The sequence below is a fragment of the Calidris pugnax genome, unplaced genomic scaffold (assembly GCF_001431845.1).
Source record: "Calidris pugnax isolate Ruff unplaced genomic scaffold, ASM143184v1 scaffold82, whole genome shotgun sequence".
NCBI lineage: Eukaryota > Metazoa > Chordata > Aves > Charadriiformes > Scolopacidae > Calidris > Calidris pugnax.
This window is the reverse complement of record NW_015090833.1, coordinates 897,444-923,390: the sequence shown is the minus strand read 5'-3', so window position 1 is coordinate 923,390 and position 25,947 is coordinate 897,444. Positions and strand designations below refer to the sequence as shown.

At 50.3% G+C, this 25,947-nt stretch overlaps 2 protein-coding genes across 2 annotated transcripts in view; one reads left to right on the top strand and one right to left on the bottom strand.

Annotated features, from left to right (window-relative positions):
* Nucleotides 1–17,366, top strand: part of LOC106887783 (tyrosine-protein phosphatase non-receptor type 11-like) — a 53,208-nt gene extending 35,842 nt beyond the window's left edge. Inside the window, exons 3-16 of the mRNA XM_014941512.1 lie at nt 2,518–2,712; nt 5,554–5,746; nt 5,855–5,974; nt 6,305–6,418; nt 6,847–6,943; nt 7,409–7,488; nt 8,181–8,336; nt 9,339–9,470; nt 9,772–9,926; nt 10,314–10,381; nt 11,227–11,378; nt 13,725–13,825; nt 15,104–15,223; nt 15,618–17,366. Coding sequence (XP_014796998.1) covers nt 2,518–2,712; nt 5,554–5,746; nt 5,855–5,974; nt 6,305–6,418; nt 6,847–6,943; nt 7,409–7,488; nt 8,181–8,336; nt 9,339–9,470; nt 9,772–9,926; nt 10,314–10,381; nt 11,227–11,378; nt 13,725–13,825; nt 15,104–15,188 — 1,648 coding nt within the window. The 3' untranslated portion in view covers nt 15,189–15,223; nt 15,618–17,366. The remainder of the gene's footprint in view (nt 1–2,517; nt 2,713–5,553; nt 5,747–5,854; nt 5,975–6,304; nt 6,419–6,846; nt 6,944–7,408; nt 7,489–8,180; nt 8,337–9,338; nt 9,471–9,771; nt 9,927–10,313; nt 10,382–11,226; nt 11,379–13,724; nt 13,826–15,103; nt 15,224–15,617) is intronic.
* Nucleotides 17,367–18,817: 1,451 nt separating this feature from the next.
* On the bottom strand, nt 18,818–24,941 carry RNF223 (ring finger protein 223). Its single transcript, XM_014941370.1, has 2 exons — nt 24,736–24,941; nt 18,818–20,702 (listed from the first exon to the last, which is right to left on the bottom strand). The coding sequence occupies exon 2, from the start codon at nt 20,662–20,664 to the stop codon at nt 19,855–19,857; it is 810 nt and encodes a 269-aa protein (XP_014796856.1). The 5' UTR covers nt 20,665–20,702; nt 24,736–24,941; the 3' UTR covers nt 18,818–19,854.
* Nucleotides 24,942–25,947: the final 1,006 nt, after the last annotated feature.

Genomic DNA, 25,947 nt, shown 5'->3' with positions numbered 1-25,947 from the left:
GCCTTGGGGGGGTGGGGGTGGTGGGTCTGTGAACTGAGCCTTTGTAGGTCTGTAATGGGGTGGGGATGGGGAGAGAAGGCAGCTTTTGAGCCTCGGGCCAAGTGGCAAAGACACAGTTTCGTCTGCTGCCTTCTGTGCTGCACAAAGGCTCTGCAAGTCCAGCTGCTGGCCCTGAATGGCTGAAGCACTTCTTGTGCCAGCTCCTCTCAGAGAGGAGGCATTGTCATCGTCATCGGAGCGCTGGCTGGGATCTGAATTTCACAGCCCGTTCTCGTTTCCATCCAGTGAGCTCTGCTCCTACCCGAGATGCAAATATTGCCAAACTTTGAAGTCTCTGCCCATAGGACAGCTGGAGTTGGCGTGGCAAGCCAGGTTGGAAATATTAGGAAGAATTACTTCACTGAAAGGGTTGTCAAGCACTAGAACAGGCTGCCCAGGGAAGTGGTGGAGTCGCCATCCCTGGAGGTATTTAAAAGATGGGCAGACGTGGTGCTGAGGGACATGGTTTAGTGATAACTTGGCAGTGGCTTATCAGTTGAACTTGTTGATTTTAAAGGGCTCTTCCAACCAAAACTATTCTATGATTCTAGGATTAGATGTACCATGAAGAGTTAACCGTGTCTCTCTGAACACCCAGGAGCACCACTCACCAGTTCCCTGTATTACAGATGGTCGGGTTCTGTCTCCAAGACCTTGCTGTCAAGGTGTGACACGGCCGTTCAGGGTCCAGATGCAGGTTTTCGCACCTCAGGCCTGTTTGTCAGTCTTCTGCTGGTTTTATTCTGTTTTTAATTTGGGATGATGGCAATACTTTGGCCGCTGTCTCTGGCTGTTCACGCTTGGTTGGTTGTTGCCACTGAATTGGCACGAACTGGAAATGACCTCAGTGCCAGACGAAGCATCCAAGAAGGGCTATGTTGGGCACAAACTGGAATTGCTGATTCCACATTGACAAAGTCCTCTTTAGCAACTGGGATGGAGGAAATGGGAATATGGCCATTTGTCAGGGCGGTGTTTTGGGGAGAACCGCAGGACATGTGGCAACCAGGGCTTGAGTGTGGCTAAGAGTGTTGCCATCTAATCATAAGGCAGGTCTCTCCAATAAAGGCAGGTCTGGAGGACGGGCAGGCACTTCATGTTTCTGTGGACTCTTTGAGGCTTAGGACACAGATCTCACCACCAGGTTCCAGCCTGGCCTCATCTTGGTGCCACGTTTTTAAGCTCAAAGAGGACACCACCAGGTTCCAGCCTGGCCTCATCTTGATGCCATGTTTTTAAGCTCAAAGAGGGGAGATTGAGATGAGATATTAGGAATAAATTCTTTGCTGTGAGGGTGGTGAGAGCCTGGCCCAGGTTGCCCAGATAAGCTGAGGCTGCCCCATCCCTGGAGGGGTTCAAGGCCAGGTTGGATGGGACTTTGAGCAACCAGGTCTGGTCGGAGGTGTCCCTGCCCAGGGCAGGGGGGTTGGAAGTGCGTGATCTTTAAGGTCCCTTCCAACTCTGTGATTCTGTGACCTGATCTTTCACTGCACTGCTACGAGTGCAGAAGGATAGCAGAAATGAGGGCAGTTCCTCTACTGAGAGCCCCAGAGCCCCTGCCACGGTCCAGCTCTCCCATTTAACCTCCTGCACAGACCACTGTCACTTTCCTAGTTCCCCACTCCATGAAATGGCTTTTCTGTCTGACCTGGTGCGCTGCTTATACCACCTTGAGTCCCCGGCATCTCTCTGTCACGGTTGCTTTGGCAACAAATTGAGAGAGGCTGGGAGCAGCTCCGCAGAAGAAGAAATTTGCCCAGATTTACGAATCTCTCTTTCTCTCTCTCACCCAGCTCGTCTGTCAACCATCGGGCTTCCAGCCACTTCTCGCTGGCTCAGGGAGGGCTGCTGCTAAGTGCATTTAAAATGCAATTAAACCTGTCTCTCAGAGGGTAGTGTGGTCTTCTGAGGAAGGAGACTGGGCTTTGCTGGGGTGAGGGGGCTGATGAAGGCACCCAGCCTATTCCCCTTAAGCCTTGAGGGCACCACTGGAGAGGGGGAAGGCATTAACCCCTTCAGGCCAGTTTTATAGGGTTTGCAAATAGCATGTAATATATCCATTTGGGTGATTTTTTTTTCTTTCCCCTGTTTTTTTTAAACTAATTAGATGATAGCAAGTATCCCTTTGCATGGAGAGCTGTTCACTGTAAACCAGGGTGAGGTCAGGGCCTCATCCAGCTGAGAGGGTGAGTAGTGTAGGAAGTGGAAGGGATGGCAGAGGAGGGATTATTCACCTCCTTGTTGGGTTGTGTGGGAAGCAGGGCGGGCTGGGAGCTTGTGAGGTGCAGAGTCAGTTCTTGGCTGAGTCCCCATGGCCAAGGAGCATCCATCCCTTCCCCTGCTGTAGGTCAGCACGAGTGGGTCAATGGAGAGCAGGGGATGCAGCTTAAAGAAGTAGAGATGGTGTTCAGGAGGACTCTGAAGACCAGTGCTGGGTTTCCATTCTCTCTTACGGTCTTGTTTGCCTTCCTTCCTCAGAAGAAACGATGAGGTGACGCACATTAAGATCCAGAACACGGGGGATTACTATGACCTGTACGGAGGGGAGAAGTTTGCCACCCTTGCCGAGCTGGTGCAGTACTACACCGAGCAGCAGGGGCTGCTGCGGGAGAAGAACAGCAACGTCATCGAGCTCAAGTACCCCCTCAACTGCCAGGACCCCACCTCGGAGAGGTAAGCCCAGCTCTCCCACAGCCTCTCCTGGTGATGGTGTCACCATCTTCAGACCCTACAGCTGCGCCTGGCCCAGGTTTGGAAAGGAGCCTGAAACAGAGCGTGTTTGGGTGTGATTTAGCTTTCCTGACCCAAAAGTTGCACATTTGTGGGAGGTGGTTCCTTGGCAGCTCTGCATGCAGAAGCTGGCTAGATAACACGAACGAGGCCCAGAAGCTGAGAAGGGTGATGGTGTCACCATCTTCAGACCCTACAGCTGCGCCTGGCCCAGGTTTGGAAAGGAGCCTGAAACAGAGCGTGTTTGGGTGTGATTTAGCTTTCCTGACCCAAAAGCTGCACATTTGTGGGAGGTGGTTCCTTGGCAGCTCTGTGTGCAGAATAACACAAGCTGAGAAGCTTTCTCCAGCTTGGAGGCAACAGGGAACCTGAGCAGTGTGAGTCCATCTGTAAAGGGTCCTGCAGCCATACCCTAGGAGCCATGCAGCTTTGGTTTTAAAAGAAACAGAAGACATTTAAGTGACTTGTGTCCGCCTGCAGAGTGCTGGGTAGAAATGCCCTGTAAAAAGTCCATCCCCGTCCCATCCCAGCCTGTCAGCACTGCTTATCCTGGTGGGAACGCACTGTTGTCCCACAGGGGGATGGCCAGCTACTTCAGGATGTTTCTACCAGCCGATGAGTGACCTTCTTGTGAAGGTCTTGTTGCCTGTGATGCTCCAGTGACCCTTTTTTCCCCCTTTTCCTCCCCCTCAGTTTCCCCGGAGTCATGTGCCACGGCTGATGGGGTGGGTGGGAAGGGGAATGCCTGGTCGGGCCAGGCCAAAGCCGGCTCCTGAGGGCTCTAACTTTAGCAGCCGGGGTAAAGCCGAGGCCGTGGCTGGTCTCGGTTCCTGAAATGGAGCGGCGTCGCTCTCCTCCACGCCGTCAGCTGAGGCCCTGGGAAGTCCCTCCAGCTCATGTGCTCCCTGGTTGCCAGGGAGGTTTCTTTCCTCCTTCCAGCTCGCAGGGTGAAGGGCGGCCGGGCAGCCGCTCGCGTTAGCAGAACCTCTGGAAAAGTGGAAACCCCCTTCGGCTGGGTTTCCCCTTCTTCTCCAGCCAAGGAGAGTCTGGCTTGGCAAGGAAGCTCCATAAATGCTTCTGCTCCAGACCACGCATCTGGTGGCATGAGGGGGAAGGGAGGGAAAATGGTGCAAATCCTCTAAATATACAAAATGACGCTGGTGTCAGAATATAGCGGGGTGCGTCAGGGTGGCAGCATTTCCAAGACCTGGGCCTGAATAGTGGCAGTGCTGTGAGGAGGAGCCCGGGCCCTTCACCAGAGGTGGGTCATTCTTCCCTCTGCAGCAGTACCACTGGGGCAGCCCCACCATCCTCATGTCTTCTGAAGCCCACAGGAAGGAGTCTTGCTCTTTCGAGGTCTTCCCATCCCGGCTCAAGACGGCAGCCCTTGCGGCGTGATGAGTCAGGAGGGGAAAGGCCCAGCATCACCGACTGCTCTTCTGTAAACTTCGTCCTCCGGGACAAAGTTGCTGAGACGTGACGTGATGCCGTTGCATCGCCCCTGGAAGGTTATTTTGAGCCTCTCTGAATTCCTGGCAGCTTGGCTGGCGGGCCAGGGGCCAGTGTCTTCAAAGTGGGACCTGTGGCATCCGCCCAGATCCACTGCTGAGTGTTGATGGAGTGTGGGGATTGAAGCCTCCCAGGCCAAAAAGAAACCCAAACCCAACTCAGCTTCACTCCAGACTGTGATTTGTGTCTCTGGAAGGCTGTAGCAGAGCGTTAGCCCTGAGGCATGCCCTAGATAGCTGCTCTGTGGGTAGGTGGGACACGCTACCTTGCTGAGCGTGGAGCTAGGACAACAGTGCTGCCCTTTGGGAAGCAGAGGACACGGCCAGGAAGGGGCAGATCATTGTGTGCTGAACCCCCAAGGCGTTGTGGCAAGGCTTCTGACCCAGCCGGTTCAAAGATAGCCTGGGTTTCACTGGGGCTGCAGAGTGAGTGTGTCAGCAGACCAAGAGAAAGGATTATGAGAGATTAGATGGAGAAACCAGGGGCACGTGCGTGCCAGATGTCCACGGACGGAGAGGTGGAGCAACTCGTGCCTACACGGTGAGGCTTGGGAATTGCTGAGCACAAACCTCAGCACGTTGTAGTCACTGCTGGCTGGAGACGTGGCCACGGGCAGGGCTGGAGGAGGAGAAGCCTCCTGGACATAAGGGGGAACCTAATTTTGCCACACCAGGAGAGCCTGTTCTCCCCGAGCTGAGGCTGGAGACCAGGGAGGGGAGCAGCAGTAACTACAGCCAGGAGGACCCTTCTGAAAATCCTTCCCAAATCCTGGCAAAGCATCTTGTTCCTGGTCAGTGCTGTCCATGCTGTGTGTCTGATACTGTCTGACTACAACCTGCTGACTCCAAGGGTTCTTTTTCTTCCATATTAAAAAAAAATAGAGGAAAATGTGGCCACCTTTAAGTAAGAACTGCCAGAACTGTGTTTCTCATAGCTTGGTCAGAGCCCTATCCCCGGATGACAGCGCTTGTTGTACATCACGTGGCGGTTTAATACACTGATGCCATCTCGCATTTGGCTGGAGGGTTGAGCAAAGTCCTGACGCTTCCAGCCTCGGGCTAAGGTCTTGATGTGACATTGCAAAGTGTTGGAGGAGAGTCACTGGGGACTGTTTCTAAAATAACTCCAAGCCGGTGTCGTGCCGGTGGGGAGAGCAGTCGGACTGGGAGCCTGGAAATGGGTTTCCCACCAACAGGGGAGCGAGTGAGGTTCTTGGCTAAAGGTGATGCTCTGTGCTTTTCTGAGCTGACCTTGCTCTCCATCGCTGCTCCCCAGGTGGTACCATGGGCACCTCACTGGCAAGGAGGCAGAGAAGCTTCTGACAGAGAAGGGGAAACCGGGTAGCTTTCTGGTGCGGGAGAGCCAGAGCAAACCAGGAGACTTTGTATTGTCGGTGCTGACAAATGAGGATAAGATGGAGACTGGGGACCGAAAACCGCACGTGACCCACGTGATGATCCACTACCAGGTGGGAAATGGGCTGTCCCCGCTCACCCCACCGCAGGGGCTGGGTGGGTGACCCAGCTGGGAGCTGTGCATTCGAATGTCTCTATGGTTTTGTCCTTCTCTCCTGCAGCCAGACGGGAAGTACGACGTGGGAGGAGGAGAGAGGTTCGACACCCTCACAGACCTGGTGGAGCACTATAAGAAAAACCCCATGGTGGAGAAATCGGGAGCTGTGGTTCATCTGAAGCAGGTAATAGCAGCTCTGGTGCATATTTGTTGGTTCTGGGCTTGCCCAAACTCCTGGGGGAGTGCACAGATCTGTCCCTGCTCTTCGGGAACTCCCTGCCCCCAGAACATCCCGCTGCTACTCATCCTGCTTGTCCAGAAGACAAACCAGAGAGGTCCATGGCTCCAGACTCAGGGCCTCAGGAATGGACCCAACTTTGACCAAGACATCTGGGGATTCGGGAGCTTTTTTTTTTTTTTTTTTTTTTTTTTTTTTTTTTTCCCCCAAGGGGAAAGTTTATCTGTCTTTCTGTTATTGAAAGTGATTTCTCTTCTGTCTTCATCTGTCTTTCAGCCATTCAACGCCACGCGCATCAACGCAGCTAACATTGAGAACAGGGTGAAGGAGCTGAACAAAATGGCAGATCACAGTGAGAAGGCCAAGCAAGGGTTCTGGGAAGAGTTTGAGGTACAGAATCCTCCTGTGCTCTGTCCCACTTGCGCCTTTGGGTGAAGAATATCAGATTTGCATGGGAGTGTTGTGGTTTCTCCAGTATTGAAGGCTTCTTCTCAACACTGTTTCTCCTTTCCCTGTTTTCCACGTTCAACTGAGTTACTCCCTGGTCCTTTATTTCATTGCTTTTTCTCGTGTCTAAGGCAGTTTCTCTTTCCTTGTCCTAGAATGCGTGCCTTTTGTTCCCTGTGGGGATTTGTGTCTTCTCCCCTCATTAACTCTCTCATCAACCTACTTCTTGGCTCCCTTTCCCTTCCTGCCAGCCCTCCCTCCGCTCTTCTCAGCGTTAGGAACCCAAGCAGGTGGTCGAGAGAGCCCTTTCTTTACCTCTGACTCCCCTTGTCTGCCCAGAACAGCTTGTTCTTTTGTATTCTGCTCCACAGATGCTGCAGCAGCAAGAGTGCAAGCTCCTCTACCCGAGGAAGGAGGGGCAGCGACCAGAGAACAAGGCGAAGAACCGCTACAAGAACATCCTTCCCTGTAAGGAGACACTCAACACTGGTTTGGTTTTTTTTTTTAATCATCATTTCTGCAATCTTCTCTGGGGCTGGTTAACCCTGCAGAGCTTTCTGATCATAGCTGAGTTAGAAGGAGGTGTATACTGTCCTACTGGAGAGGTCCAGTTAGTTCATGGCGTTCTCCATGATCTCCAAGCTACAGCTTCCCAAAGAAATAGTGGACAGCCTGAGCTCAGGTTGGTCTGCAACACTGCATATCACTAATGTCCATCCGAGTTACTAGATTGGCAACACGGCTGTGAGGCAGGTCCTGTGGAGTACTGCCAAGGGCCATTAGGAGAGCATTTTACACCCTCTTTTGCAGTAGTTGCCCATGTCCCTTCATGGTAGGAGCCTTGTGGGAGCTCTTGCTGGGAGCTGCTGTGACTGCCTGGCAGCAGAGCCCATTCAGGCTCCTCTCTTCATCCTGGACTCTCTTCTCCTTCAGTTGATACCACGCGGGTGGCACTCCAGGATGTAGATGAGAGCGTGCCTGGGTCAGACTACATCAACGCCAACTATATCAAGGTACTTGGGAAAGGGAAGACACCATGTGAGGACTGTCTTCAGCCCAGCGCTGTGTCAGAGCAGTAATGGTGGAAGTCTTGAGGGAATGGCCTGTCAGGACCAGTGTCATTCACTGGGTCCAGGCCAAACACTGGATTTTTCTAGTGTATTCCAGGAGATCTCATCGTTCTGCCATGTCCTGTTTGCTCCTAAGAGTTTCTCTCAGTCCCCTCCTTTCCTTACCTGCTCAGGAGGTCCTAAGGGACTGATCCAGACTCTCTGCCATTGAACATTATCTCTGAGGTCAAATTATAATTGCCATCTGTAAGCGAAGAGCTGCTCGAAGCTGTATTTCCAGCAGCGCTGCTCTGGCACTTAAGTACCAGCCTTTTGGGAAACCTTCAAGGTGGCTTCATTCCAGCCACGTCCACCTGCAACTTGAGCAGCTGCCTCTGGCAAGGCTCCGTTGGGCAGTAACGTGCCTTACAGCAGCATGAAGGTCCCCAGACCGTTTTGCTGGCAACGCTGTTGAGGCTGGTGATGAGAGCGGTTCGTATCCTCAGGTCTGATGAGTAGAGGAAAATCAGGTAGCTCAAAAGTCCCACCTGGCAAGTTGTGCTGACTTTGCTGCTAAAAGTGCATTAAAGCAACTCTCAGTTCCTCACTCCGGCATCGTTGCCTTCTTTTTTTTACCCCTCTCCTTTGCTCCTCAGAGCATCCCTGAAGATGGAAGGAACTCGGAGCACTGCAAGGTCTATATAGCCACCCAGGGCTGCCTGCAGACCACAGTGAATGACTTCTGGGCCATGGTGTATCAAGAGAACAGCCACGTCATTGTCATGACGACCAAGGAGGTGGAGCGGGGCAGGGTGAGTGCTTGTAGGGTGTATAGTATTTAGTTGTCTCTGGTGAAGCTTTCATTTCATTTCTCCTCTGTCTTGTGACGTTGCTTTAGCTCTTCTTCATGAAAGAAACGCGCCACTTCGCTCTGCACAGCCCGTCTCCCCAGCCCCATAAATATTGATGGAGTGTCCCTCATCTGACTTGCTTCAAGGCTCTGGGGGTTTGCAGGTGGCAGAGGGAAAGAGAGAAAATGTCGTGCTTGTTAGAGCAAGCTGGAAGCAGGGGAGGGGGACGTATGTTGCAGGCGGCGTGTGGGACAGAAGTAATTCTACAAGCTGTCTGGGGACCACCTGTACGGCTTTCACGAAGAGTGGGTTGATATGGGCCAATAATACAGAAATTCTATGCAGAGCCATTTGCTGGAACAGCCTTCCTGAGTAAAGAGAGGAGCTAATTATGAGTGGCACTAGCAGTTCGGAACGAGGGGGAGGCTGTGCTTGCAGCAGCCCGGTGCAGAGATGAGATAAAGATAGCTCTACATGGAAACGTAGAATGGTTGGAAGTTGGAAGAGTTGGAAGGCACCTTGAAAATCATTGAGTTCCCCCCACCCTTGCCATGGGGTTCCTTTGGATTGGCAAAGTCACTCTAGCAAAGAGGGGATGGGATGGGGGACAGGCAGACTGTGGTCTCTTGGGATGGAGAATTGACTCAGGAATCAGGCAGTGACCAGACCAACAGCTCAGGTGCTGTGTGTCAAGACTATACCCTTGGCAAAGCAGTGCCTGGCTGAGGAGGACAATTCCCCTAGGGATCATGTCCTTCGTATAGGAATAGTCCTTTCCAAAACATCCCCAGTTGGAGGGCAGTGCTCTGTGTCCATGGCTCTCCTTTAGACCCCTGCACTGGGGCTGCACACCCTTGGGGTGCAGCAGCATCCCCGAGCGAGGTGTTGAGGGGTTCCTCCTCCAGCTCCCCAGCCTGGACTAACGAGCAGCTCTCTGATTGCTGCCAAATTCTCTTGCTGCAGAACAAGTGCTTCCGCTACTGGCCAGACAAGGGTTGCACCAAGGAATACGGGTGCATCTCCGTGAGGAACGTGAGCGAGCGCGAGGCCCAGGGCTACTACCTTCGGGAGCTGGAGATCTTGCGGACCGACCGGGTGAGTCCTCTGCTCCTCTCTGTCCTGAGAATGGGCTGGTGCTGGAGGAACTGTGGCTTCTCTGTTCGTGGGGTGGTTTTTTTTTAATCTTAATGGTCCCGCTGCTTGAGTTCTGGGCCACTTTCCCCCAGCTTTGATAAAAGTGGCTTCTCTGTTCGTGGGGTGGTTTTTTTTAATCTTAATAGTCCCGCTGCTTAAGTTCTGGGCCACTTTGCCCCAGCTTTGATAAAAGGAAAGGAAGGAGAAGCCTCCTGGAAGGAGGGGGGTTTCTGACAGGGTGGTGGGTCTCTGCTCCCTGCAGGATGAGCGCCCGAGACTGGTGAAGCACTATCAGTATTTTAGCTGGCCAGACCACGGGGTGCCCAATGAACCAGGAGGGGTGCTGAGCTTTCTGGACCAAGTGAATCGGGCACAGCGAAGCATTCCAGGCACGGGGCCCATCATAGTGCACTGCAGGTAGGAACCAGCAGGGATGGGTAATAAAAATGTGTCTCTTCTTTTTGTTTTTTTTTGTTATGCTTGGAGCTGGGTCATCACGTGAGCTGATGGTGGGCAATGGGGATACAAGTGTTCAGATGGGGAGATACAGCTCTCCTCCAGAGCCTCACTGGTGGTAGCACAGGGAGGAACAGACCTGATCTGGAGTTGGTGGCTCTGGTGCAGCTGTCTAGACTCTGATCTCCTACGGGTGAGCATTTGGCTGTTGGGATTATTTTATAGGAACCATGCCAAATCTGCCCGGGTTGGATGAGATGAGAGTAGGAGCTGAGCTGACTATCTCGGGGGGAATGTTTCTTCCTGCAATGATTTTTTTATTATTATTTATTTCTTTTCTCTCTCCAGTGCTGGAATAGGACGCACAGGCACCATCATAGTGATAGATATTCTGGTGGATATTATTCACAGGCAAGGTATGTTCTCCCCGTCTGTCTCGTGGCTTTCACCTTGCTCTGACCAGTTGTGGGGTAACCCTGCTCTTGTGCAAGCAGAGGGTACCTGATCTCCAAGGAGTGGGTTTGGGAAACAGTGGGGATGGGCTGAGCCTGAACACAAAACAAGGGGGGTTTTGTACTGTCCCCACTCCCCCCCCTTTCTCTGTGGGCCAAGAAATGAACCTCTATCGTAATGAAATGTGAACTCTCTCCAGAAGGACGTGCACATGGACAGTAATGTGAGACTCAGGAGAGTCTTCTCCTTGGCATCAATGGGGCCAGGACTTCAAGGTCTCCTGGACAGCCCTCTTTTATTGAGGGTGGGGGGAAATAGGTTCAGTAAGGGTGTAACTCCAGTAGCTCTTTTAGAGATAAGTGCCCCAAACTCTTCTGTGTGGAAGGGCTGTCACCCTTACCTGACATTCTAGAGCCATTGTGGATCTCTGTGGTATCTCAGAGGATACCACCTGGACCACAAGGTCCAGGAACCTTAAGGCAGGTGGAGCCTCTTCAGCAATGGTTGTGTCTATTTCCTAAACTGCAAGGGTGGTAAGTCTGGATCTGTAGGAAGTTGTGGAACAGACCTAACTCCCCTTCCCTTGCTCCAAGCCAGTCAGCCCTGCCTCAGCCATTCTCAATCCAAGGAGCTCAGGCAGGGACAAAAAATAAAATTAAAATTAAAATCTCCGAGGCAGAGATGCACCAAATCCTTTCACGATATTCTGTGTGCAGGGAGGCGCTGAAAGCTTTCAAAGCTGTGTTAAGAAAATAACTTTTCAACCTGATTCCCACTCCCTAAACCTCACCTTCTCCCTCCTGAGCAGGTCTGGACTGCGATATCGACATCCCCAAGACTATCCAGATGGTACGCCGGCAGCGGTCGGGGATGGTGCAGACCGAGGCCCAGTACAAGTTCGTTTACATGGCTGTCCAGCAGTACATCGAGGCTGAGCAGAAGAGGTTGGAAGAAGAACAGGCGAGTCCCCTTCATCTCGACCAGAAAAGCAAGAGCAGATCCAGCTCCCCAGCCTGGACTAACGAGCAGCTCTCTGATTGCTGCCAAATTCTCTTGCTGCAGAACAAGTGCTTCCGCTACTGGCCAGACAAGGGTTGCACCAAGGAATACGGGTGCATCTCCGTGAGGAACGTGAGCGAGCGCGAGGCCCAGGGCTACTACCTTCGGGAGCTGGAGATCTTGCGGACCGACCGGGTGAGTCCTCTGCTCCTCTCTGTCCTGAGAACGGGCTGGTGCTGGAGGAGCTGTGGCTTCTCTGTTCGTGGGGTGGTTTTTTTTTAATCTTAATGGTCCCGCTGCTTGAGTTCTGGGCCACTTTCCCCCAGCTTTGATAAAAGGATAAAAGGAAAGGAAGGAGAAGCCTCCTGGAAGGAGGGGGGTTTCTGACAGGGTGGTGGGTCTCTGCTCCCTGCAGGATGAGCGCCCGAGACTGGTGAAGCACTATCAGTATTTTAGCTGGCCAGACCACGGGGTGCCCAATGAACCAGGAGGGGTGCTGAGCTTTCTGGACCAAGTGAATCGGGCACAGCGAAGCATTCCAGGCACGGGGCCCATCATAGTGCACTGCAGGTAGGAACCAGCAGGGATGGGTAATAAAAATGTGTCTCTTCTTTTTGTTTTTTTTTTGTTATGCTTGGAGCTGGGTCATCACGTGAGCTGATGGTGGGCAATGGGGATACAAGTGTTCAGATGGGGAGATACAGCTCTCCTCCAGAGCCTCACTGGTGGTAGCACAGGGAGGAACAGACCTGATCTGGAGTTGGTGGCTCTGGTGCAGCTGTCTAGACTCTGATCTCCTACGGGTGAGCATTTGGCTGTTGGGATTATTTTATAGGAACCATGCCAAATCTGCCCGGGTTGGATGAGATGAGAGTAGGAGCTGAGCTGACTATCTCGGGGGGAATGTTTCTTCCTGCAATGATTTTTTTATTATTATTTATTTCTTTTCTCTCTCCAGTGCTGGAATAGGACGCACAGGCACCATCATAGTGATAGATATTCTGGTGGATATTATTCACAGGCAAGGTATGTTCTCCCCGTCTGTCTCGTGGCTTTCACCTTGCTCTGACCAGTTGTGGGGTAACCCTGCTCTTGTGCAAGCAGAGGGTACCTGATCTCCAAGGAGTGGGTTTGGGAAACAGTGGGGATGGGCTGAGCCTGAACACAAAACAAGGGGGGTTTTGTACTGTCCCCACTCCCCCCCCTTTCTCTGTGGGCCAAGAAATGAACCTCTATCGTAATGAAATGTGAACTCTCTCCAGAAGGACGTGCACATGGACAGTAATGTGAGACTCAGGAGAGTCTTCTCCTTGGCATCAATGGGGCCAGGACTTCAAGGTCTCCTGGACAGCCCTCTTTTATTGAGGGTGGGGGGAAATAGGTTCAGTAAGGGTGTAACTCCAGTAGCTCTTTTAGAGATAAGTGCCCCAAACTCTTCTGTGTGGAAGGGCTGTCACCCTTACCTGACATTCTAGAGCCATTGTGGATCTCTGTGGTATCTCAGAGGATACCACCTGGACCACAAGGTCCAGGAACCTTAAGGCAGGTGGAGCCTCTTCAGCAATGGTTGTGTCTATTTCCTAAACTGCAAGGGTGGTAAGTCTGGATCTGTAGGAAGTTGTGGAACAGACCTAACTCCCCTTCCCTTGCTCCAAGCCAGGGGTGGTAAGTCTGGATCTGTAGGAAGTTGTCGTGGAACTGACCTAACTCCCCTTCCCTTGCTCAGCCCTGCCTCAGCCATTCTCAATCCAAGGAGCTCTGGCAGGGATGAAAAATAAAATTAAAATAAAAATCTCCGGGGCAGAGATGCACCAAATCCTTTCACGATATTCTGTGTGCGGGGAGGTACTGAAAGCTTTCAAAGCTGTCTTAAGAAAATAACTTTTCAACCTAATTCCCACTCCCTAAACCTCACCTTCTCCCTCCTGAGCAGGTCTGGACTGCGATATCGACATCCCCAAGACTATCCAGATGGTACGCCGGCAGCGGTCGGGGATGGTGCAGACCGAGGCCCAGTACAAGTTCGTTTACATGGCTGTCCAGCAGTACATCGAGGCTGAGCAGAAGAGGTTGGAAGAAGAACAGGCGAGTCCCCTTCATCTCGACCAGAAAAGCAAGAGCAGAACTTGACCCACCCCAAACCCCGTTTCCCCCCCATCACCGACACCTTCTCCCTGGAACTCAAATACTGCCCTGAACGCGTGGAAATCAACCCACACCCACTGCTCCCCTGCTGGGATTTGGGATCTTGTAAGGCTTTTCTCCTGCTTTGGGTGGGATTTTGATTGTCTTTGCTTTCTCTTTCAGAGGAATAAAAGGAAAGAGCGAGACTACTTGAACATCGGCTACTCCCCTATGGAAAAAGGCAGAGCCAAAGGGCAGCCCCCTTCACCACGGACCCAGTCTGTGTAAGCTGGATGTCTCTCTGCCAGGGCTAAGGACTTCTGCTGCAGGAGGGAGAACAGCTTGAGCAAAGCCCCAGGGTTTGTCCTTTGCTGGCCTGACCAGCTGCTGGTTATCATATGAGAACGGCTGAAAATAAGCAGGTGATCCCAGCACACCACCAGCAGTGGTGTGTGGTGGGATCCTATTCTCCTTTTGGAAAGGAGAGGAGGAAAGAGATCCCAGTCCTTAGTGATTAATGCCCCATATCCTTGGCTCTGGAGAATGTCTCCAGAGAATCATCTCCAGAGTGAAACCGTGCTGTTGCCACTGAGGGATTTTTTCAGCAAACTCTGAAGGAAGACGAGAAGGGAGCAGAGGGAGGAGGATTTGCATCCATGTGGAGAGGGAGCATGTGCCAAGGAGCAGGAGTTTCTTACATAAGCAGAGACAAAATACCCCAAATTATGTTTTTTTCCCCTCTTGCTGCAAGTAATGGGATTACCCGTGGGTGATGGAGAGGGGGTTATAGGGTGAAGGCGAGTTGGTAGGGACATATGTCAGTTAGACAATATGAGAGCTTCTGGGCACCTCGAGTTTCAGGAGGGGTTTTGAAGGAAAAGCTGGCTGGGCAGGAGCAGAGGAGTGGGTGTAAAGTGGAGGCAGAAATGCTGTTGCTGGGCTCCTACAGAGGAAAAAATGCAGCTGAAGAGAAGAGGGGAGCAAAAGGAGATGTCAGATGTTGGGATCTTCCCCACTGGACTCTAGAAACATTTGTGTCCTGTTTAAAATGCCCAACTTTGAAAGTGCAGCTCTGAATAAATGAGGGTGGTGAGGATTGAATGGGACTGAGCTGAGCAAGGGGAGCTCTACGTGGCTCCAGAGAGCTCCTGTGAGTTCAGCTTTGGGTGTCAAACCTGCTCTGGAGGTACTTGGGTCTGGTCTTTGGATCAGCCCCCTCCTTCCATTAGGTTTTGGAAAATCCAGGGGAATTGGGTACGTAGAGAAAGTAAGAGTAGGAAACACCAGGAGTTGTATCCACTGATCCTGCAGAAACATTGCATCCGTGAAAGGCTGACGTGGAGGAAGGTTCAAGGCTCCATCCCAAGCTGTGTTTGAACCTGGGAGGGGTGGCCCAGCCAGAGGGAGAGAAAACAGGGGTTGAGAATTCCTATCCACAAGGCTGGGGAGGGGAAAAAGGGAGCTTGGCTGGGCCATTACCCGCTTCCCACTGGCCGCCTGCCTCTGGGAAAAGATCCAGAGCAGAGGGAGGCTGTTAATAACAAGGCTTTGTTTCTTGACAGGGTTGATGATGACTCAGCTTCCGTCTACGAGAACCTTAACATCAAAAGCCCAAAGGTTTCAGGGATGAGTAATACGGGGCGATAAAGGAGCCGGAGGTGAGCTGTATGGAGGCTGTACAGGTAGGAATGTTTCCCTTGATTAACCCAGTGTCACCACAGCCTGTTTACGTTGCGTTTGACCCGGCTCCTCTTCAGATCTCCCTGGCTCTCCCCGCTGCAGGGAAGGCAGCTACGCTTTGATTAAATTTGACGGAGCTTAAAGATGTGGCTGCAGGCAGCTGCTGATGGGAGAACGGGGAGGGGGAAATGGGGTGACTCGCCAGGGAAACACATTTCCAGCGATATCAGTGATGGGGGAGATCTGCTCTTTGGACTCTTGTGTCAGGCTGACAGAACCAGACTATGCAAACTAGTGGGAGAGACTGGTTTGGGAGCGTCTGGGCGCTGTAACCTTATCGATGCACTTTCCTCCCGGTTATAAACCACCTTTCTTCCTCTTTCTTTTGGAATGCAGGATTTACAGTGTTTACGTCCACCCTTTCCAAGTTCTGCAACTGCGGACAATTATGTTTTTGCCCGTCTTGCCTTCCCCAAGCACCTTGGATTCAGCGAGGAAGTAAGAAGCAGAGTCTGCGCCTCAGAACACGCCTTGACCTAACTTATTCGGGAGAAGGCTCTTCTCCCCTGTATCAGTAGGTTGATATTTATGTGGAAGTGCCTCTGGACATTCATTTAGGGCGTCAGGGCTCAGTTTGGGGTTTTGTGTTTTTTATTTTATTTAAGATTCTTATTTTTTACACTCAAATTGTTAAAAGGAACGGAAATGACTATTCGCTTAGGAGCTTTCCCAGGGTTGCCCGCTCCGGGCGTCAGTAAAATGTTAGTCCACTTTTAATGTTTTCATTAGGTCCATCATTTCTAAAGCTAGGAGCGTTTTTAGACTAAATCCTGGAGTAACTTTGCTGCCCGTGAGGGTGAGAAGCAGAGAGAGCTGCCTGGACCCCTGGGTGTTTGCTGCTCTGCTGGTTGTTCTTCTCATGCTTCCTTTTTGGCTGTACCGGGTCAGGGTTTCTGTGCAGCCCCCCCGGAGCACACCGAGCAGCCCCAGGTGTGTGTGTGTGTGTGTCTGAGAGATTGGCAGCAGAATTGAGACAACGGGGGGGAGCATCTCCATCTCTGGTCTGGATGATGATCTGTGTGAGGTCCCACCTAGCTCATGGGCGCTTTGACTGCACGCTGTGCTTTCAGCCACCCCAACCAAGTGACAGCTGAGGATGATAATCCCAGCTGAACTCTTTGAGCTGGACCCCTCCAAGCTTGATGCAGCTCTGCCCTTACCTTGCTGCATCACCTCTTTATTTAATCCCCCCCCTGCAACTATACCACAAGGCAAGCATTGTGTCTGCTGAGTTAAGGGTGTTGTAGGAGCGTTTGTGACTTGACCAGTGCCATGAAGATGAGTGTGTCACCATGTGGAGCGTTCCAGCTCTGTCGATGAGTCTCAACTTGTGACTGCCAGTGCTTCCTGCTGTTCCAGCCCTAAGGCCTGACAATAGTCCTGCCAAAGAACCCTGTCCTGCAGGATTCATCAGTCTCTGAAAGCGCGCTCTGTGGGGAGCCTTGGGTCTGAGAACCAGTGCCTGAACCTCCAGAGCTTGTGTGGAACTGAAGCTGAGGTCCTCCTGGGTCTGAGGGACAGTGCCTGAACCTCCAGAGTTTGTGTGGGGCTGATGCTGAGGTCCTCCTGGGTCTGGGGAACAGTGCCTGAACCTCCAGAACTTGTGTGGAGCTGAAGCTGAGGTCCTCCTGGGTCTGAGGAACAGTGCCTGAACCTCCAGAGCTTGTGTGGAGCTGAAGCTGAGGTCCTCCTGGGTCTGAGGAACAGTGCCTGAACCTCCAGAGCTTGTGTGGAACTGAAGCTGAGGTCCTCCTGGGTCTGAGGGACAGTGCCTGAACCTCCAGAGCTTGTGTGGGGCTGAAGCTGAGGTCCTCCTGGGTCTGAGGGACAGTGTCTGAACCTCCAGAGCTTGTGTGGGGCTGAAGCTGAGGTCCTCCTGGGTCTCTGGGACTGCATGGACTTGCTGTGTGGTTGGGTTATTAGTGCCTGGAGTTGCCAGCTGCAAGTGTTGAGCAGAAGGGGTTGAACAAAAGCACAATGACATACCTTGGCTGTATTTCCTGGCTGGTCTTTCTGGTCCCTTGTCACAGGGACAGGAGAACTGTTTATTTTTATTGCACTTTTAATAAATGTTGAATATTCTCACGGCTTTTTATTTTTTTCCTCCTTTCTTTTTAAGTAGTTTGATTTTGGGGAAGGGACTGACAGCGTGGACAGTGGGGCATCCTGAATGTCGCCCATGGGGAAATGCTGCTGGTCAGGGCTCTGTTGTCGTTTGATTTGAAACTTCCCTGTGACTATGTGTAAGTGAGAGGTTCGGCTGCCTCTGAGCTAAATCTTCAACCTTTGTTTCCAAGTATGTGATGAGAAGGGGAAGTGTGGAGGGACAGTCCCCCTAAGGATGCCGTGACAGACTACTAGGAACAGCTGGAACTGTAAGAACATCTCTGTGGCCCCTTTGCCACCATAACAATAGATTTCTATTTTTTTTTAAATGAGGCTGAAGATGTTATTTCCCTCTCCCCTGCCCTCAGGTCTCATCAGTGGGACTTGAATGATAACAAATGACAATGACAAAGCACTTCATCTCTACTAGTGCCTGCGTGCTGGGCTCAGCCCCAAACACACCTTGGGCACAATGGAAGTGCCTTCTCTGCCTTAAGTCTTGGTGAGTCACTTTTTTCCAAGAATGCACTGGAATTGCCCCAAACACACCTTGGGCACAATGGAAGTGCCTTCTCTGCCTTAAGTCTTGGTGAGTCACTTTTTTCCAAGAATGCACTGGAATTGGTGCTGTGAAGACACCCTTTCGGGGGGGAACGGGGCAGGATGATACAAGTGAGAAACTGGAATTAGCCCAAGGAGTTTGGCAGAGTTTGTCACAGGAGTTTGTCACGGTGCCTGGAGTCGTTTCTGCAGACGCGTGGCTGGCACAGATAATACCAGCCTCCAGCTCAACCACAAAGGTGTTGCAGATACAGCACGCTGGCAGCAGCTTTCCACAGAAGCTTTGCATAGCAACAGACTTGAGATACTTCTGCCATTGCTTCAGCCTTTTTTTTATTTCCAATTAGATTTTCTGGGAGAGGGAGGCTGGAAGTGTCTTTCAGCCAGGCGGGAGAAAGCACGAGATGAGCAATCTTTGCAGCTTCTAGTTTTTCAGGTGAAATCAGGTAAAGACAGAGAGAAGTGACACCTGGGACAACACCGTAAGTATGAATTTATGGCATAAAGCCATCCAGGTGTGCGGGATTGTCCAGCACTGGGACAGCTTTAGAAAGCACGAGATGAGCAATCTTTGCAGCTTCTGGTTTTTTGGGTGAAATCAGGTAAAGACAGAGGGAAGTGGCACCTGGGACAACACCGTAAGTATGAATTTATGGCATAAAGCCATCCAGGTGTGCGGGATTGTCCAGCACTGGGACAGCTTTCCACGGGCCAGAGGACAGACGTGCTGCCTATTGAGCAGCTACTGCTGTCTGGGAACGCAGCTGGAAGTGAACCCCTCCAACCCCAAGTGAGAAGGGAAACGGGCAGTAATTGCTACAAATTGACACCTTGCGTTTGTATAAAACATAATTTAATACATACACGTATGGTGCTTGCATACAATACTGTCTTACATCCACGTGTTTGAATAGAAAACATTTAATTGTAAGCCGCCTTCAGCATGAAGACTTCTGTTTAATCACTGTCAGAAGATCACTGCGTTAAATAAAAATAGAGTGTAAGCAACTGGCCTGTGTCTTAATACTGACACATTTGAAGATTAGGAGGGTAAAGATGTCAAAAGCTGGAACTTTTATCATTTTGGCAACGGTTTGCCTGTGACAAGTATGAATGGAGGTCCCTGATGAGGTCACTTAAAGGCAGAGTTACGTCGCTGTGTGTGCCAGCGTGTCTGACAGAACTCACCCCCTGTGTTCAGAATCACTTTCCAGGTAAGGGATGAGTGATTTTTAAGCATCATCTTAGGTAAAAAAACGAGTAGAATGGCTCCTCTGTTCTGTCCAAAAGCTGGTCAGGGTGGTAACACCGCTCAGAAGGTGGGCAGCAGTGACAGATCCGGGCTTGGTCAGCAGGAGGCAGCATTTACACCTCCAGCATTGACTAAAGGTTTCAAACTTGTGGAACAAGGGTAATTTTCATCTCTTTATACGACTTTGACATGTTTTTACCCTCCCAATCCCAGCTCCTCTTAGGAATAATCATGTAGATCCTTCAGTTTGCAAAAACAGCCCTTTATTCCCTAAGGGGAGTTAGAGGAACTGTACCCACTGTCATCTGGTGTCTGGCCCAAGCAGTCCTAAAAACCCTGTCTGCTGCTTTCAGAGCTCTTGGTTTCCATGGAGAGTTTGGCAGCAGGATCCTGAGGCAGCTCCTTGGAGCACTCCTGGGCTGGAGACAGCTTGGCAGACTTCAACTTCAGCAACTTCAGCAGAGCTCCTGGAGGTGGATATGGGTGTCAGAAGTTGTAGGCAACAGGAGGAGTGTGGGGAGTGGACCAGGGGGTCTGCCAGCAAACCGAGGAATGTCATCAGGGCAGCAGGTCCTGCTCCTGCCTCCCCCATGTGCTGTGGGGAGGGATCCAGCAGCCTCACTAGATGGGAGCAAGGGGCTGACCTTGCTGCTGCTACTGGAAAGGGAGTTGTGTCACAGGAGCTGCTGTGGTGGTGTGTTTAGGGGGCAGGTACTCCGGCCTGCTCATTGCAACAGTCCTTGTGAAGCAGCGGAGGTTCCCCGTCTTCAGGGCGCACTGGACCGGCCACAGGATGATGCAGAAGAGGATGATGATCAAGGCCGAGAGGAGGACTATGCGTTTCCAGTCGTCGCACATGTCGCAGCGGGACAGCCTCCCAGCTAACCCCGTCGGGGGGGCCTCCGGACTCTCTGGCTTGCTCATGGCAACGTCGATGGAGATACACGAGTCTGGATTCTCAGGGTCATCAGATGACTGGCGGCAGCAGAGCTTGGTCCCTTCCATCCAGAGCACCTTCTCCTGCTGGAGTTCAGGAGGCAGCGTGGCAAGGAGCTCCTTGCTGGTCTGGAGTGCTGGGACGCCTTCCTGAGGGATACTGGTCAGCTGCCTGCAGAAGGGGCAGGGGAGCTGGTCCTCTGGGTGGTTTGGGGGCAGCCCCTTGCTCAGGCGGGCCACGCACTCCAGGCAGAAAACATGGGAGCACTGGAGCAGCTTGGGCGTCTTGAAGGTGTTGTCATAGGTGTTGAAGCAAATGGAGCACTCAACGGGGGAGGTTGGCTTCGGAGACGTCGGGTTCGGAGAACCTGGCTTGTCAGTTGGGGACCTTGGCTTCCTCTTGCCATCTCCCGGGGAGGTGACGACAATGGGGCTGATGGGGATGGGGATTTCACTGGGAGAGGCAGGGACTGGGCTGGTGGGAGAGTCTGGCGTGTTGGAGTGCCACAGATGCGTGAAGCACGACATGACGGAGCCCGAGGAAATAAAGAGAGCCCTGGGAGACTCTAGAAGAGAAGAAAACCATAGCCTTCATTTTAGACAATGTGAGGACACCCATCACCAGACCTGGTTTTAACCCCTTAAAAGGAACAAAGAGCAAGTTCGTGATTTCCACTGCATCCTGAGGCTGGAGTAGATCCCTGCTAGAGGTGAGAATGACACAGGTAGCCTGTTCAAAGCTGCGTACCAAAGGTGAAGTCCTGCAAAGAAGCAAGCAACCAGCAGAGGTCCACCATCCAGCCAAAGCCTGTTCACCAAAACCACCATGGCATTATAGATGGGTGCAGTCTTCCCCCCTACATGCCTCCCTCTGGGCAGAAAAAACACAACAACAACCTACCCCGGGTGGTGCTCCCCGACACCTGAGCAGGGAGGAGAGCAGAAGACTCCATGAGGTCAAGTAGGGACCTCGCTATGGCAGTCTATTAGTCTGGGAGGCACTCAGATATTATGGTGGCAGCATGGGCAAGGCCTAAGAGACAGATAACACTATTCAGTTGTGGAGGCAGCAGGAGCAGGGGGGTGAATCTCTTCTCTCTGGTGGGCCTCAGACAGAGCTTTGTGCCTCGAGTGGTGGTTCTGCATGCTGCCTAGCAGGCAAGGGAGGCACCACCCAATGATGCCGCCTGGTTTTGTCTATCCACAGGCAGACACGTCGCAGGAGAAGCCAAGGGAGGTGAGGAGACACTGTTAGCTCACAAAGTCTGTTCCATCCTCAACCCCAAGCAGCACAAGAAGCAGCTCTGGCTTGTCACCGTGACGCAGCAAGAAAAGCAATGTTGGAGGAAATGGCCTTGGTGCCAGAGCAAGGGGAATTCTCCGCTGCTTCCTTGTCGCTCTGCTTTCCCTATGGAAACGCAGTTCTTCCCTGTCTGCAGCCCTGGAGGGGAGCCAGCACGGCCCCAGCCTTGCTGTGTGCTCTCTGCTTTGTTGTGATGTGCGAGCAGGAACCCCCAGCTCTTGAATGGCCAATACGCCAGTTCTAGGAAATGGGTTTACAACTTAACTCCAGCTTTATCAGCAGCCTATATCACCCTGAATTCCAGTTATCCTGGGCTAGACACACAGCTGCGCAGACATTCTGATATTCAGATAGGTGACTTTTCAGCTATTGAGTACTTTTACCTGTAAGCAAGTGTTTAGCTGGAGGAAATTCCCAGCACCGATGGCGGTGACGCCGTATGCCTGGGGAACATTTTTTTAGGCTGTGTCACTGAACTAGCTGGGCTTGATTCTTTGTGTTGGGAGATTTACCCATGACAAGCCAGAAAAATCAGATTGCTGCTGTAATTATAGGTCTCCGGTCAATCCAGCAATGGCTCACCAGCATGGGCTAGAGACTCAGCATAAAAGCTAACTTAAAGTATCAGAAAGACCACGTATTCCTCACATTGCACAAAAAAAGTCTCCATTATTTAATAATGAAGTATTCTCTCCCATCACAGCTAGCATTGCCAGCCCTGAAACAGACTTTAGAGAACCTTCTTTCTTCTTCTTTTCTCATTCTAAATTAAGACATTTTTGTGAAGCCCCTCCTCAAGTTAAATTTTTAGTCACAGACTAATCTGTACTTTTCAGCAAGTTGCAATGTTTCTTTAATGTGTTTTTTTTCTGGCTACAGATCTCCATGCATGTTTTAGCACAATCTGGCAGACGCTGATGAATTACAAATCCAAACCCATATTGGCAGAGAGATGAGGGAAACCTCTGTTGCTTTTTGGTTTGGTTTCTTTTTTTTACTAAATCTTCTGTTTTGCAGAACTCCATCCCCTACGTCCAGTTCTTTGTGTCCCTCAGCTTGGAGTGTTTGTCAAAAATTACGAGCAGCAAAACCAGTGGCAGAAGGTAACCTCAGAGAGAGAGCCTTTGCTTACGCAAACTGTAATTTCACAACCTATGTGTAAAAGCTGTTCTGTTGGGGTTTTTACTAGTTTGCCGTATGACAGCTGTAACAACAGCAGTATCTTGATAGTAAACTCGAGGAAGTGTACCCACAACAGTTGCTTTTAAATGCAGATACAAGCTTTTGCCCGCATTTCCCCGTTGCTAAAGCTGATCCTGACACTATAGATGCTCGTTGGTTTTAATAAATTTAAAGTCTACGTATTTTTATCAACATCTTGTACGTTGATCAGACATGATGCAGGTAGTTGACTTAAACTGGGAAGATATAAAGAGTAGGGCACGGAGCCAAGGCATGGGAAAAACAGTTTTAATTCATAATCACCACCCCAGCAAGGTCATCCTCTGCCTGCTCCTTGTGCCTTTTGCTGTGTTGCCGTAGAAAAACAGTTTTAATTCATAATCACCACCCCAGCAAGGTCAGCCTCTGCCTGCTCCTTGTGCCTTTTGAGCTGATGCTCAGAAAGTTAAATTGGGTTTGGGCAGCAGCTAATGCAGCAACCAGGAGTTCTCCTGAGTATTACTGCAGTACCACTAAATTAGAGCCCGTCACTAAAGCTGGAGAGTCCCAATGAAGACAAGCAGTGTGGAATCTCAACAAAATCAGGTACTTAAAGTATCAGAAAGACCACGTATTCCTCACATTGCACAAAAAAAGTCTCCATTATTTAATAATGAAGTATTCTCTCCCATCACAGCTAGCATTGCCAGCCCTGAAACAGACTTTAGAGAACCTTCTTTCTTCTTCTTTTCTCATTCTAAATTAAGACATTTTTGTGAAGCCCCTCCTCAAGTTAAATTTTTAGTCACAGACTAATCTGTACTTTTCAGCAAGTTGCAATGTTTCTTTAATGTGTTTTTTTTCTGGCTACAGATCTCCATGCATGTTTTAGCACAATCTGGCAGACGCTGATGAATTACAAATCCAAACCCATATTGGCAGAGAGATGAGGGAAACCTCTGTTGCTTTTTGGTTTGGTTTCTTTTTTTTACTAAATCTTCTGTTTTGCAGAACTCCATCCCCTACGTCCAGTTCTTTGTGTCCCTCAGCTTGGAGTGTTTGTCAAAAATTACGAGCAGCAAAACCAGTGGCAGAAGGTAACCTCAGAGAGAGAGCCTTTGCTTACGCAAACTGTAATTTCACAACCTATGTGTAAAAGCTGTTCTGTTGGGGTTTTTACTAGTTTGCCGTATGACAGCTGTAACAACAGCAGTATCTTGATAGTAAACTCGAGGAAGTGTACCCACAACAGTTGCTTTTAAATGCAGATACAAGCTTTTGCCCGCATTTCCCCGTTGCTAAAGCTGATCCTGACACTATAGATGCTCGTTAGTTTTAATAAATTTAAAGTCTACTTCTTTTTATCAACATCTTGTACGTTGATCAGACATGATGCAGGTAGTTGACTTAAACTGGGAAGATATAAAGAGTAGGGCACAGAGCCAAGGCATGGGAAAAACAGTTTTAATTCATAATCACCACCCCAGCAAGGTCATCCTCTGCCTGCTCCTTGTGCCTTTTGCTGTGTTGCCGTAGAGCTGATGCTCAGAAAGTTAAATTGGGTTTGGGCAGCAGCTAATGCAGCAACCAGGAGTTCTCCTGAGTATTACTGCAGTACCACTAAATTAGAGCCCGTCACTAAAGCTGGAGAGTCCCAATGAAGACAAGCAGTGTGGAATCTCAACAAAATCAGGTAAAGTTTGGGGGTTTTGTTTGTTTTTCTGTTGTTGTTTTGACTACACAATCACATGATTTTTATGTTTTTTAAATACAAGACAATATATTCAATTGTTCAGACCTCCACAGTCACACTGCATTTCCTCAGACCCTGCAGCTATTTACCTTACTTCCCCAGCTATTTATCTGGGCTTTCCAGAAACTTTGGGAACATCGGTAAATAACTGAACCATTCAGGAGAGACACATAAAACTCAGATTTAAAACTAAGTAGTTAAGTACTTTCTACTTCCCCAACAAGTTCTAGAAAACTTCTTTCCACACCATAAAACCAGACAGAAGAGCACACACGGTTAAGATAGTGTTCTGTAATATGGTTCCCTAATGGTATCTTGAACTCGCAACAACTGAATACACAGCAAGTTAAGAGGTGTACAGCAGATTAAAGTCTATAAATACCTGTTCAGAGTGCTGTTTAGAAGGAGGAAAGCATGTTCTGGGCTCTTGATTTCTACCCCTGAAGAGTCTTCTCTCCAGAGGGACAGCCTTAGGCTCGGGGTGTTTTGTATTTATAAGCTGCCTTCTTGGTATTCCAGCTTCCCGGTAGCTTCCCGAGTCGTTTCCAAGCACGGTAGGGCTGGCAAAGACAAGTAACCTCTAACAGCTCCCTGCCAACAAGTGGCCCTGCCGCTGTAATTCAAGTATCTTTTATACCTTCCTGTCTGGAGGTGACTTACCTGCTCCACCTGCCTTTCCCCATCACCACTGAATCACTCCATTGGCTGCGAGCGCTCCCGCTCCGGCCGGTTCCTATGACAAACAGGACAGGCTGGAATGCTCCTGATAAGGGGCAGCCCTGGGAGGACACCCTGCCTGTGCCTGCCCCGGGGAAGAAGTGGGAGAAATGTTTATTCCTGCATCTTCTCCAGACTGGGGAAAGCCGCCTGCTTTCTGGTAAATTCTGGTAGTTCTTTGACTAGCTTTGGGGTTTTCTTCATCGCTCTTCATGAGCTGGTCCAGCCTGTGTAGATGTACTGGGTACGTCTTGACAGGGCAGCAAATCTTCTCAAAGAAAATTTGAGGACACGTAAAAATAGCAGTTATTTTTCTCTTGTTTATTCATGAAAGACATATAATTTCAAAGCGCCTCAGATTAACAGCAGAAACAAGAGCCTGACAGTCAAATTTCTTGCAATCGGTTAAAAAAAAAGTTGAAATAGAAAAATCTAGTATAAGTTTGAAAGCCCAAAAGCTGTTTATAAATCGATCGAACCACTCTATACAATCATATGTCTGCTCCAAGCTCCTATACAGTTCAAAATAATATTGTGTGGATTGTCACAGAGAAGGAATTTAATTCTTTGCAGCTTTTGGTAGTAATTGACATAGAGAAATATTATTTGACCTGCAAACCTTTTGTAGTTCAAAGGACATCAGTCAATGATCCAGAAAAAAAAACCCTAATAAATTTACACTCATGTGCAGATAAGAAAATAAGTGTGTGTGTGTGCTGGTGGGTGGAAGTAACAGACAAACATTTGAAATTTAGTCTACTTCTAATTTTTTTGCAAATACTACTTTCTTTGTTCAGTTTCTCAAAAAAACCAGCATGAGATGGTATGTGGATTTTTTTCAGGATGGCATCAGTAAGTCCCGTCTTAAAAAAGGGTT

Excerpts from the sequence above, each read along its gene's own strand:
- RNF223 (XM_014941370.1), bottom strand. The coding sequence starts at position 20,664 with ATGTCGTGCTTCACGCATCTGTGGCACTCCAACACGCCAGACTCTCCC.